This window comes from Rutidosis leptorrhynchoides, chromosome 10 (assembly GCF_046630445.1).
Source record: "Rutidosis leptorrhynchoides isolate AG116_Rl617_1_P2 chromosome 10, CSIRO_AGI_Rlap_v1, whole genome shotgun sequence".
Classification (NCBI taxonomy): Eukaryota; Viridiplantae; Streptophyta; class Magnoliopsida; order Asterales; family Asteraceae; genus Rutidosis; species Rutidosis leptorrhynchoides.
In genome coordinates this window covers 36960762-36974189 of record NC_092342.1, presented here as the reverse complement: position 1 = coordinate 36974189, position 13428 = coordinate 36960762, and the positions used below count along the sequence as shown (strand labels likewise).

General features: G+C 34.6%; 3 protein-coding genes across 3 annotated transcripts; 2 read left to right on the top strand and 1 right to left on the bottom strand.

Annotated features, from left to right (window-relative positions):
* The first annotated feature begins 4017 nt into the window (after positions 1-4017).
* On the top strand, positions 4018-4686 carry LOC139870193 (uncharacterized). Its single transcript, XM_071858033.1, has one exon. It carries the CDS (start codon positions 4018-4020, stop codon positions 4684-4686), a length of 669 nt encoding a protein of 222 aa, XP_071714134.1.
* Positions 4687-6899: 2213 nt separating this feature from the next.
* Positions 6900-8027, top strand: LOC139871776 (uncharacterized). Its single transcript, XM_071859504.1, has one exon. The coding sequence runs from the start codon at positions 6900-6902 to the stop codon at positions 8025-8027; it is 1128 nt and encodes a 375-aa protein (XP_071715605.1).
* Positions 8028-8722: 695 nt separating this feature from the next.
* Positions 8723-13083, bottom strand: LOC139872033 (signal recognition particle subunit SRP54, chloroplastic). Its single transcript, XM_071859820.1, has 15 exons — positions 12934-13083; positions 12674-12809; positions 12244-12311; positions 12043-12144; positions 11267-11419; positions 11088-11165; positions 10871-10996; positions 10666-10768; positions 10448-10548; positions 10231-10368; positions 9978-10121; positions 9760-9835; positions 9539-9624; positions 9303-9428; positions 8723-9185 (listed from the first exon to the last, which is right to left on the bottom strand). The coding sequence occupies exons 1-15, from the start codon at positions 13066-13068 to the stop codon at positions 9081-9083; spliced, it is 1677 nt and encodes a 558-aa protein (XP_071715921.1). The 5' UTR covers positions 13069-13083; the 3' UTR covers positions 8723-9080.
* Between the last annotated feature and the right edge of the window lie 345 nt (positions 13084-13428).

The following is a 13428-nucleotide window of genomic DNA, read 5'->3' as shown; positions in this document are numbered from 1 at the left end:
TTGCACTCGATCATTTCTCTAGATGAACCAGTAGAATACTATCGCCCTTTAGGAGGAAACTCCCACAACGAATCTATACGGACATCGCGTGTGATAAGACCCCATTCAGGTGAGGCTCAAAAACATATACGTCCAAAACCACCGAGGCCTATGAAATGTGCGGGTAACTACAAGAAAGTCATGTCACCATCAATGCATCAAACACTTTGTGATTTACTCTGTAGTTATTTGATTAGTTAGGATATAATGAAAAAAGGGAAGAAAAAAATTTAATATAGAAAGAATAAGTAAAAATAAAGTAAAAATAAATTGCTAACAATATACTGCCGAACCTTGGCTTGAGTGGTATTGGGGTGAGACCCAACTTGGGGTACTGTCAACCCAAGTTCGATTCTCACCCTAAACAGGGAGTTTCCAACCTTTGATGGTACTGTCAACATCAATGCGATTTAGGAAGGTCTCTAGAGATTTTGTCAACCTTCGATGATATTGCCAACATCGTCGCGAATTCAGTTTCCTCTTAACGCGTGTGTGTGACAAATGAGAGCATTCGATGTCGATATCGCCCGCTCAAAAAGAAAAAATGATGACATTATTTCTAGGTGAAAAAGAGGATTCAAGACTTGAACTTAGGTCATGGATAACAAAATCATCTTCAAATAATGTAAGTTAGCGATTGTTTTGCTTTAGAGTAGATAAATTATATTCTTATCTGAATCTGATAATAAGTTCGAGGAAAAAAATGTGAAATGACAATTAAGAACAAAATGGATAGTAATAATCACTTTGAGTTTTAAAATATACGGTAAATACTAAAACTCATTCTACCAATTCAAAAGAAGCTCAATCCCTTTCAGATAGATCAATGAGCTGTGATGAAATTGGAGCGATCTTGGGACTGTCGAAGAAATAAGCTATGCAAACCAACAGGTTACCTCGTGTCTATTCTCCTTTGTTTTTTATCATGAAGATTTTTTCACTAAATATTAGAGGTTTAGGTATTGACGACATAGATAAATTTAATTGGCTTAAAAAAATTTGTTTTGAGCGAAAAACCTAATATCTTAGCCTTACAAGAAACAAAATGCTCAAATATACCGGAACAGTGGATAGAAAAAATTTGGGGAAACAATGTATTTAATTTTGCGATTAAAAAATCCAAAGGTTATTCGGGCGGGCTTCTGATGGTTTGGGACCCTAATATTTTTACTACTAACCGCGTTGTTGAACGAGATTCCTTTATTGCGATAAAAGGATATTGGAAAGATGTAGGTACAGAGTTAGTCATGGTGAACACGTATGGTCCTCAGACAGATAGTGCAAAAAGAAAAATGTGGAGCGACTTAAATGACATAATGAAGTATGATGGTGCGATGTGGGTAATCTTTGGGGATTTTAATGAAGTAAGATTCTCATCCGAAAGGAAAAACACTGTTTTCTTTGAACGAAGAGCGATACTTTTTAATGATTTCATCAAAGAAAATTCATTGTTAGATGTTCCACTCGGTGGCAGAATTTACACCCGAATCAGTGACAATGGTAGAAAATTCAGCAAGTTAGATAGATTTCTTGTATCGGAAAATTTCTTGCAACAATGGCCCAACATCAACGCCTTGGTTCTTGACAAGAAATATACCAATCATTGCCCCATAATTCTTAAGGATAATGACATCGATTTTGGGCCTAAAGCAATAAAAGTTTTTGACGAATGGTTGAATCATAAAGATGCGTACGATGTGGTGAAAATGGCTTGGTTACCGAGGATAAATAATAAAAGACCAGATTGTATTTTTCGAGAGAAATTAAAAAATGTTAAGCAAGAATTGAGAAAGAGGTTTTCTACTTCCCAAGGCAAGCTAAAGATGGAAATTGATGAATTAAACAGAATAGTGATTAATTGGGAATTAAAAGCCGAGGTTTCAGATTTGAGTGAAGAACAATATAATCAATGGATGATGTCCCGAGAGAAACTTATGCAAAAAGAAAAAACACAAAAAGAAATGCTAAAACAAAAGGCTAGAATCAAGTGGGCATTAGAAGGTGATGAAAACAGCAGGTTCTTTCACTCGTATATCCGTCGAAGGCAGCATAAAAACAACATCCATGGAAAAAACGCTGCTGGTGTCTGGACCACTAATCCAACCGAGATAAAAGCTGAGGCTCTCAAACATTTTCAAAGTCTTTTTGAGAAAAACATAACCGACTCTCTCATGATACACAACTGGGAGGGACCAAAACTTGAATCTCAACAATCTACTGATTTGGAAGCTCCATTCTCCGAAGCTGAGGTGTCAGAAGCTATAAAAGGTTATGGGAAAAACAAAGCTCCGGGACCTGACGGTTTTAATATTTCCTTCTACACAAAATTCTGGGAGATTATTAAAGAGGACCTTCTTAACGCAATCAATTGGTTTTGGGAAACGGGACATATCTCCAATGGCTGCAATGCTTCCTTCATCACGCTCATCCCGAAGGTAAAAGATCCTCTTACTTTCTCGAATTATCGCTCAATTAGCCTCACTGGTAGTTACTACAAAATTCTTTCTAAACTACTTGCAAATAGAATTAGAAAAATTATTCCGAGGCTAATAGGTGATGAACAAAGTGCTTTTATTTCAGACAGACATATCCTTGATAGTATCCTAATTGCGCAAGAAACAATTGATGACCTTAAAGAGAAAAAACAAAAATCTTTTATTTTTAAAGTAGACTTTGAAAAGGCTTTTGACTGTATCGATTGGGATTACTTAACCTCAATAATGAGGTTCATGGGTTTTGGGAATAAATGGATTAAATGGGTAAACACTTGCCTATCCTCTACCTCGATTTCGATTCTAGTAAATGGCTCACCCACCGAATAATTCTTCCCTAAAAGAGGTGTGAGGCAAGGCGACCATCTTTCCCCCTTCCTTTTCATAATTGTGGGAGAAGGGTTAAATCAACTGTTAACAACCGCGGCTAACAAAAAACTAATCAATGGAGTCGAGGTCGGGAAGGATAAAGTTCGTGTATCTCATTTACAATATGCGGATGACACCATTATTTTTGGCAAATGGAATAAACTAGAAGTTAGGAACATTTTAAAAATTCTTAAATGCTTCGAGAACTTATCGGGTCTAAAAATAAACTTAAACAAAAGTTGCGCATATGGAATTGGAACCTCAAATATAGAACTAAACAACCTTGTGTCATGGTTTGGATGTAAAGAAGGATCACTTCCTTTTAACTACCTTGGTCTCCCACTTGGTTCTAACTTAAAGCTACACCATAATTGGACCCCCGTTTTCGAGAAATTTAAAAAAAAGGTTAGCCAATTGGAAGGCTAAGTCTATCTCCTTTGGAGGTAGACTTACCCTCATTAAGTCTGTTCTAAACAGCCTTTCATTATACTACTTTTCTCTCTTTAAAGCCCCCATTGGCGTCATAAAGGAACTTGAAAGTATGCGACGTGATTTTTTTTTTGGGCGGGTCTTTTGATGAGAAAAAAATGGCTTGGGTTAAGTGGAATACAATACTACTCCCCAACGGTGATGGAGGTTTAAATATTGGCTCTTTAAAATTAAAAAACTTTTCTCTTTTAATAAAATGGTGGTGGAAATTTCTCAATAATAAAAACTCCTTTTGGACTCGGGTGATTAAAAGTATTTATGGGCCTAATGGAGGACTGAGAACCTCATCGAATTTACCCGAAAATAATAACAAAAAATTCTCGGGTAGAACTTGGTATAATATCATTAAAATTGAACAACCCCTAATGAAATTAGGGTGTGATATTTCTAACGAGTTTGTTAAAGTCATAGGTAATGGATTGGATACTAGCTTTTGGAATGACAAATGGTGTGGAGAAGAAAGACTCAAAGATACTTACCCGAGACTCTTCAAACTGGAATAAAAAAAAGATGCCTTAGTGAGTGATAGACTAATTGGGCCGAGAATACAGTTTCCTTAAATTGGGATTGGATCTCACAACCCAAGTGGCGTTCGGAAACTGAATGTCATGCTCTAACAAACCTGTTAATGAACTTCAAGACCCCTCTTGATAAACAAGACACATGGAATTGGAAATTTGCAACTAAACAAGGTCACTTTTCTTCACGTGCTTTCATGAACCACCTTAATGAAATTGTCGCCTCAAACTTACCTTCGCCTGATCCCACCCTCGTCAACCCCCTGTTACCCCAAAAAATTGGCATATTTATTTGGCGTGCAAAACTAAATAAACTCCCCGTACGTACCGAATTAGACAAGCGGGGTATTGATCTCCACTCAACGAGATGCCCAATTTGTGACAACGATTTGGAAACTCTTCATCACTCCCTTATTTCGTGTAAACACTCTGCCGACATTTGGGATAGAATACGTAAATGGTGGAACCTAAATAACTTATATATCTCAAGCCTTAATGACCTTTCAAAATGCTCTAACCCATCTTTCAACTCGTCCACTGGTTTGGCAATATGGCAAGCGGTAGTGTGGACCTCGAGCTATTTAATATGGAAAAATCGTAATGATTTAGTTTTCGGGAATAATAAACAAAGCTGCCCAAAGATCGTCTCTGACATCCAATCAAAAAGCTATGAGTGGATCAATTGCCGCTGGAAAAAGGGTAAACTAGAGTGGCTTCAATGGATCACCAATCCGAAATCTTTCGATGCTAACCCCACTGTAAAAGCAGGTATCGACTAAGGTGTAAGTTTTTTGCTCTAATCTTCGATCACTTCGTAGTTCGGGGCTAAGTGGGTTAGGGTAGAGCACTTTGTTGTTGAGTTTTCAACACTGTGTCTCCTATTTTAATCCAGCTTGTTTCTACAAGTTGTCCTCCCTATGTTGGTAATTGAAGACGAAAGCTTTTTCTTACACAAAACCCTGCCTCCTCTCGAGTTTTTGTTAGCCTAGTGCTTACGAGTTTAGCTTAGCATCATCCTGTTTTATTGCTTGTACAGCTAGTTTTGTTTTTAGTTTCATGTTCTGTATATCCTGAATGTATATCTCCTTTTATAGTCTTAATAAAAATTTTGCTGGTTTTTCAAAAAAAAAAAAAAAAAAAATATTCGGTAAATAACATCAATTGATTATGTGTAAATATAATATAATAATGTTTGGTGACTATAGCACGTTTGAAATTTAAACAGAAGAAGGTTAAGAAAAACATGATTAAAGCAATAGCATATCCGATTAAATTAACTAATTCCTAAAAGCTGATTAAGGTAGTGTCTTGTCTAATTATAAAGGTACTACGGAGTATATATTATATGGTTATGGTTACGGTTATATGCTTATAAAACAAGCATGGAACATTTAAAATGTTGAGCAACGTAGTTTTGCACTCTTTTTTATATCTAGAATTGCAACAATCTTTTCTGAATCTACGTAGTAATTTAAAATCCTAAGTTTCCAATACTTTATTCGTTATAAATTCTGTTTATAATGCATTCAATTCAATATTAAAATGTTAAATGCGTTAACATTGATGTTCATATAAATTTATATAAGCCTGAACAACCAATAACTTAATATCCTTATGTACTTTTGAGGTGAGTATTGAAGTGAGTTCAATACGTAGGAACCAGCCGAATTTACTTTTTACTTATTTTTTTAAAAACATTTTCAAATCTATAGTTAATATTAAAATTCTAAAATGATAATGTCATTATTAGGCTAATTCATTTGTTAAGAAAAAATCAAAAAGAAAAAGAAAAAAATCTAAGCATGGTGGGTGATGTCATTAATCTAAATAATTTAGAATTAAAATTAAATTTTATTAATTAATTATTATTATTAAATCTTATTCATCTAACCGCCTCCCATATTAATTATTTTAATTTTAATTATTAAAATAATTATTAATAAGATTTAATAATAATAATAATAATTAATTAATAAAATTTAATTTTAATTCAAAATTATTTAGATTAATGACATCACCCACCATACTTAGATTTTTTTTTTTTGATTTTTTCTTAACAAAGGAATTAGCCTAATAATGACATCATCATTTTAGAATTTTAATATTAACTATAGATTATTAAATTAAATAATTTTAAATTATTTTAATTAATTATTTTGAATTGAGTACGATAAGGTAAAAAGCTAGGCAGAAGAAACCATTCTAAATTTATATTTTAATTTACATTTTTAAAATAAACTGACAATCGATATTATCTCTTATGATTGCATGTAGATTGTTTAATATGCATTTTAGGTTTTGATGAAATGTTCAGGAGTTTCGTAGTCGGATTCTGTGGTTACACGGGTCATTAAACTAAATAATTTTAGCATTTACGTTCATTTAATACTTAAAATATATCATTAAACTGTTTCGTTTAAACAAACCCGTGGTTCCACGGGTCATTTCACTAGTAAATCTATCATAATTAAATATGTAGTATGTTAATAAATTATAAAAAATATTTATTTGAAATCGACGTCTTTTATTTTTTGACATAAGATCACACATTTTATTTATCTCTCATGTATTAAATGTCTTGTATAAACTTAATTTATAATTTTAATGATAACGCGCTGTCATTTAAAAAATTCTTAACTAATTTAAAAATTTATACTATCTTATAATCTTATAAAAATGATCTAGAAATAATAATATTTTAATTTAATATCCATATCCAAAATCAAACATATTAAAGGTAAAAACCTTTAATAATCAAAGGTTATACTTAATCAGTTAATCTATACCTAATAACAACAATAGATAAAAGATGAGGGACTAAAGATGGAAAAAACCTAGATTTGAATTTTCAGACCGTTTGTATCCACCAACGGTTACTCTCACTTCTTACCCCTGAAACAAACATCAAGACATTCATCCCCAAATCCAACATCAAATCCCAACTCACACACACACTACACCTAAAACACACACTAACTCAAAATATCAAAAAATGGGTTGTGTATCTTCAAAACACATCAAAAAAGATATCAAGAAAGATATTCTTTTAAATAGTGGATCAACATATGCTCATCATGTTGTTTCCTTAACTTCTTCAACTTATGGTGCTCTGAAACTTGATAAAGATCATCAATCGCCACCATCTGTTGCAAAATCGGAGCAAAAGAACTCGCCCCCACGAAGATCGGTTCATGGGCCCACAGAGATTATCAATGCTATTGACCTAATGAAGGATCTTGAAGATGAATCGCAAGTACCCGTTTCGATTCCAGAGAAGAAAAACCCTAAATTGCGAAAAGGGCTTGCGGAAATTGATGTGAAAACGCCTATGAAATTTGCAGGTAAAGAGAATAAGAAATCAGGGTTAAACAATTTAGGGTTTAGTCCTAAGATTAGTATTGTAAAGGCATCAACTTTACCCCCTAATTTGAGGATTTCAAAGAGGGTTAGTGGGAGTGAATCACCTGTTGAATCGGGTTCAAATACGGGTCGAAGGAGGAATCTTGGCCCGTTATTTGACCCGAGTGTGAAAAGAAAGGTTCGAGAGAAAGAAGAAATCAAGAAAATGATCTTGGGAACACCCAAAAGTCAAAAATCAAGAAACTTGATTGAATCACAGTCAATTGAATCACAGTTAATTCTCGATTCTTTCGAGAAAAAATGTCCCCGTGGGGGCGAAAATGACGTGGTGATTTACACCACCACATTGAGGGGAATTCGAAAGACGTTCGAGGATTGTAACATTGTTCGTGGAATCATTGAATCACATAACGTTCGAATGATCGAGCGTGATGTTTCGATGGATTCAGGGTTTAAGGAAGAATTAAGGATGTTAATGGGAAAGAAAGAAGTAAAAGTTCCTGTTGTGTTGGTTAAAGGGAGATTAATTGGTGGATCGGATGAAATAATGAAGTTAGAAGAGGAGGGTAAATTAGGGATTTTACTTGATGGGATTCCGGCAGTGGCGGCTAAGGGTTGCAAAGGCTGTGGCGGGGTACGCTTCGTGATGTGTACGGTGTGCGATGGGAGTTGTAAGTTGATAGGTGGTGATGGGAGGAGGAGCATCAAGTGTGTAGAATGCAATGAAAATGGGTTGGTTCAATGCCCCATTTGCTGTTAAATTACAAGTTTGGAATATTTGGTTTTACAGGTTAGCGCAAAATCATGTTTTTTTACTCTTTTTATCAAGATTATTATAGTGTGGCCAATTTGGGAGTTGGTTAATATTAATTTGTTGAATTTATAAGACTTTTGTTTGACATGTTGGTGTAACAGGATATGGTGTTGAAAATGTTGCAACTTTTGAAGTAATTTTGTTGCTGCAAATTCATCTCTAGGGTGATTTTTTATGCTAATTATATTCTTTTATAGCTAATAGCTATGTTGATTGGTTGATGAACTTAATGTATAACTTGTTGAAGATTGAAGATATTTGGAGGAACTTTTTATTGATTTGATACTTTATGATGTGTTTTATACCGATATATGTTGACTTATTTTAGATTTTAGATTAGATGCGAAGTTTGCCATTTGCTGTCATTTGAAGAGCAAAATAAAAAAGAGTGATTTGGGATGTTTAAAAGAATTGATTGTTTGTAATATGTAATTGTAACCCGTAATCATGTTTGTGATTCGAATCATTATAAAATTGACCAAAAAGTCATGTGGCATGCCGCCATGGAATTAAACAAAGATGGCTGAAATCATGACTCATATAAACATAATATTATTGAAATTGAAATTCTATTCTATGATACAATACAAATAATTTAATACAAAAGTAAGAAACAAAAGTTTACTTTTTCATTACAAAAGAATAAGTTGGACCACACGCATGTTAATTCTTTGATAAAGTAAGCATTTCCTTCGCTCACAATTTTTAAAAAATGCCCAAGCTAAAAGAAAACAATACATTCTAAAACGTAGTACTAAACATTTTTTATTTCGTTACAAACCAATTTTATGATAATATGATTATAAATTCGAACAAGCAAAAATGGCTGGTACTATTTGTAATAAACAACATTTTGGATGTCCTCAACACCTTTCTCTTTTCAAGTCTATAATCATCTACCTAGTCCGCAGCTTATTCTACAAATAATAGCAACTTGAACAATGATATAAATGCCATATGTTGGCTGATCGAATAGCGAATTTAAAGGCTCGAGTTCTCTCAACTGCCACCGCCAAAACCACGAGGACCTGGCTCTCCGGATGAGCCTGCAAACTGTTTCCTCGATACTGATCGTCTTTTCCTTCTTGCAGTACCTGGAGGAGCCTGAAATTTTACAAGAATAAAAAAGATTTATATTAATTTGTACTTAGTTTAAGCAAGATCAAATAAATAATAACATTCAATTAAAAAATTCCATGCTTTTGATAAAAATTGAGGAACCTTTTGTTCAGATTTCATTGCTTCTTCAAGGTTACTAAGTGCAGGAACAGATCCACCTTCCATTGCACCCATTAAATTCTTCATTCGAACACGCATTTGAAATAGCTGAGCCACAAGTTGGCTCACCTGTCGTAATACAAGTCAGATGTTAGTTTACTAAGAGTATGAATACTTCTTTCGATTTATTTCTACGTTTGCGATTATGACATGAAAACAAGTACGAAATGATATCGTACTTGTTGCTCGGTCTTTCCAGATTCTTGAGCAATTCGTTTTCTCCTGGTAGGGGATTCTGCAAGCAATTCAGGCTGCTCCCTTTCCTCTGGATATAACACCACGAACCATATTAATTAAATAAAATATAAAGAAAAAATACTATATAATATGAGCTTCAACATTCAACCCAAGAGTAAACATGTTTTTTTTTTTTTTAAAATATTGGTAAAGGAAAGAAAACCTGGGGTCATGACTTCAATCATTGCTTCCATTATTTGTAAGCTCTTTTCAGCCTCTCGAATTTGTGCTGGAGTAACCTGTCACATAGAACATGATTGAGGGTAATTATAAAACCGTTCAGTTAAGAAATTATTAGAGCTGTAGAGGTGGCAAGATGGATGGGTCAGCTGGGTTGGATAACGGGTCAAAATTGGTCCTGGTTGAAGCCGAGGTATGTACCTTTCCCATTCCAGGAATCATTCCAAGAACACGGGACATGGAACCCATACGTGCAACAGCACGAGTTTGCTTCAAGAAGTCATTGAAGTCAAATTTCGCACTCATGATCTTCTTCTGCAAATCTTCAGCATCTTCTTGTTTCATCTACACATATATTTCGCTTAACAGTTATTTCCAGTCATCATTCTTTACACACACACAAAAAAAAAAAAACAAAAAAAAAAAAAAATATGAATAATAATACGACACTCACAACTTCTTGTGCCTTCTCCACAAATGAGAGAACATCCCCCATACCCAAGATCCGACCCGCCATACGATCCGGATAAAACGGTTCAAGGTCCTCCATTCGCTCCCCACGTCCTACAAGCTTAATCGGCTTACCCGATACCTATCATTTCCAAAAGAAACAAAATCAATGTGCATTACTAAAAAAGTCAACCTCTTTGCCTTTCTATAAAAAAGTCAACCTCTTTAACACTCAGAGCTGCTCCACCTCTTGAATCCCCATCAAGCTTAGTTAAAATGGCTCCAGTGATTCCAATTTCAAGATTAAAAGTAGTCACCAGGGCTTCAAAACGTTTTCAAAAAGTTAGTTTGCTAATAAGGATCATGAACAATTTATCAATTATCACTAAAGAAACAAAAGTACACCTAATAATCGCATAATAACTGATTTTTAAACTACCTGCAGCCTCTTGACCAGTCATAGCATCCACAACAAGTAACACTTCAGTAGGATTTAATGTTCGCTTTACGTCTTTCAATTCATCCATCATAGATCTATCTATCTGATAACGAAAAACATAAAGTAACAACAAACGATGTTTATCTTAATGTAAAAACATGTTTTTTTTCTATTATCTGAAATAACAAAACCAGATTTATATAACCTGAAGTCTTCCTGCTGTATCCATTATAACTACATCTACATTTTTCTTTTTAGCCTCTTGAAGACCTTGCCTAGCTATTTCCGCCGGTTTCACATCGGTTCCCGCCGTATACACAGGAACATCCACCTGTCACAGGCTCATATTTATGAAAAAGTGCCAAAATAAACCTACATAAAATGATAAAATACATCTGTTCTACTACAATTAAACTTCATACCTGTTTACCCAAAATAACAAGTTGATCGATTGCAGCTGGTCTATATACATCTCCAGCAATCAGCATGCAACTCTTACCCTGACGTTTGTTTCACATTACAGTTACAAAAAAAGGTCAGCAACTATACATAATTGTTTAGGATAATAAAAAAGGCATGACGAAAGTAGAACGTAGTGCACCTGTTTTTTGAGGTATAGAGCTAATTTTGCACTAACGGTTGTTTTTCCGACACCTTGCAAACCAGCCAATAATATCACGGTTGGACTCGATTTTGCAAAAGTCAACTCAGAAACCTCTCCTCCCATCAACTTCACGAGTTCATCACTTACAATCTGTATTGAAAGAAACTCTTGAGATGTGTGTGCGCGTGCACGTGTGTTTTATGGCCATTCTTTGTTTACACTAGAGAAGATTGTACAATATACGTGCTGAAACATGGGGGTGTTTGATTTTTCAATCTGTAGATCTTATTATGTCTTATGACACATGTTTACTGCAGACTGTTTGTTTTTCTGAAGACTTAAAATAAAATAATGTCTTATTTTGTCTGCAATTTCGCAGGGAAGTAAGTTATTTTAAAGTTGTAAGGTTTTTCCCTGTTCGGGTTACCCGGGAAGGGCGAGTAATCCGACCCCATACTCTAGTGTACGCAGCCCATCAGGAATACTCCCTGGCTGTTTCCAACCCTTCCCTGGCCACCCCAAGAATTGAACCTGAGACCTCTTGCAAGGATCTCAGGGCCCCAACCACTTGGGCTACCTTGGGATGGTTTAGCATATAGACCTCTTGTAAGTTATTTTGTAGACATAAAAACAAACAGGCTTCATTGTTTAGCATATAGACCTTTAGACAACATCTTCTCTACAGACATGTTCCATTGGTCCACAAATGTTCTAACAAAACATCTTAAAAAACAACGGCACCTTACTTTTTATATGAAAGATAAATTACGTACTTTAACTAATTGCTGATCAGGTTTGACTCCTCGAATAACGCCAACACCAACAGCTTGTTCACTGACAACTTGAACAAACCTTCTTACAACAGGAAGACTAACCTGCCAACCAGAATTATAAACTTAGTTTACGATGACCTGCTTTTATATTAGTTATAATATACATTTCTAGTAAGAAGAAAGGGTTCGGTTTGCACATACGTCTGCTTCTAAAAGAGCTCTCCTAATGTCCCTCATGGGTTCAACAATATTCTCCTTTGTTAGCACCTCTGAAGCACAAAATTTATAATACCAACTGTTAGTCAACCATACTGTATGAAAACATAAATGAGACTTCACAAATTAAGAAATAAAGAAAAAGGCCTAACATGTTAATTGATATTTTAAGTAGTCAATAGTATCAGTTATATTTGTTGAACACAAAAGTAGGCAATCTTATTGGTGGACAACCTCTTAATTCCCATGAAACTATGGTGCAAGTTTTTCTTATAGCATTAGTGCACACCATGTTTACTACAAGTTAATTAACAAACTGAAAAACCTAGAAATATCCTCATTCAAAAGGAGAAGATAAAAATAAAAAATAACATTAAATCCGAAAAAAATGGTAAAGGAATTAGTTCGTAAACACCTTCGCCCTTTAATTTGTTCCAAGCTGATTCAAGTCCACTGGTGAGTTGACCAAACATTTCTGCCCTGATCACTCCCAATTTTGATCGCCTGACTCTAATTATTCTCTGTGAATTCACAATACTCCATAGCTCCCTCTAGTTCCCCAATTCAAAAGCAACAACACAAAATCAATTTGTATTTTGTATTTAATTTAAAGCGTACGTACAATATATACAAAATATACAGAGTATGTATAATTGAAACGGCAAAATTTCTAACCGCAGAGGTTGAAGTGTTGGAACGGAATGATAACGACGTCGTTTTACTGGAGAAGTTAGTTGAGAAATGGCGGGAAGAAGAAGAAGAAGAAGCAACGGCAATTGAAGAAGAAGAGAATGATGTTAACGCTTCCATTAAACCTTCTTTTTCTTCCTTTCTTCTGTAGATAGATTTGTATTGTATACTCGTACTTATATCCACAAAACCAAGAGATGTAATCCAGTGTTTTAATCACCTGCATCTGCGGACTACCATAACAATCCTGTTTATCGTCAAATCAACGGCTCCTATAATACGGAGTAGTAAGTAGTTTTCGTTTTTTTTTTTTTCTTCTTTTTCCCCCGAAATATATATAAATCAAAATCAAATTAGAATAAATCATTAAATACAAATTAGAGAAAATTAGATAAATGGTCCCTGTGGTTTACACGAAATGGGGTAAATGGTCCCTGAACTTCATTTTCGTCGTTCGTGGTCCTTGTGGTTTACAAAACG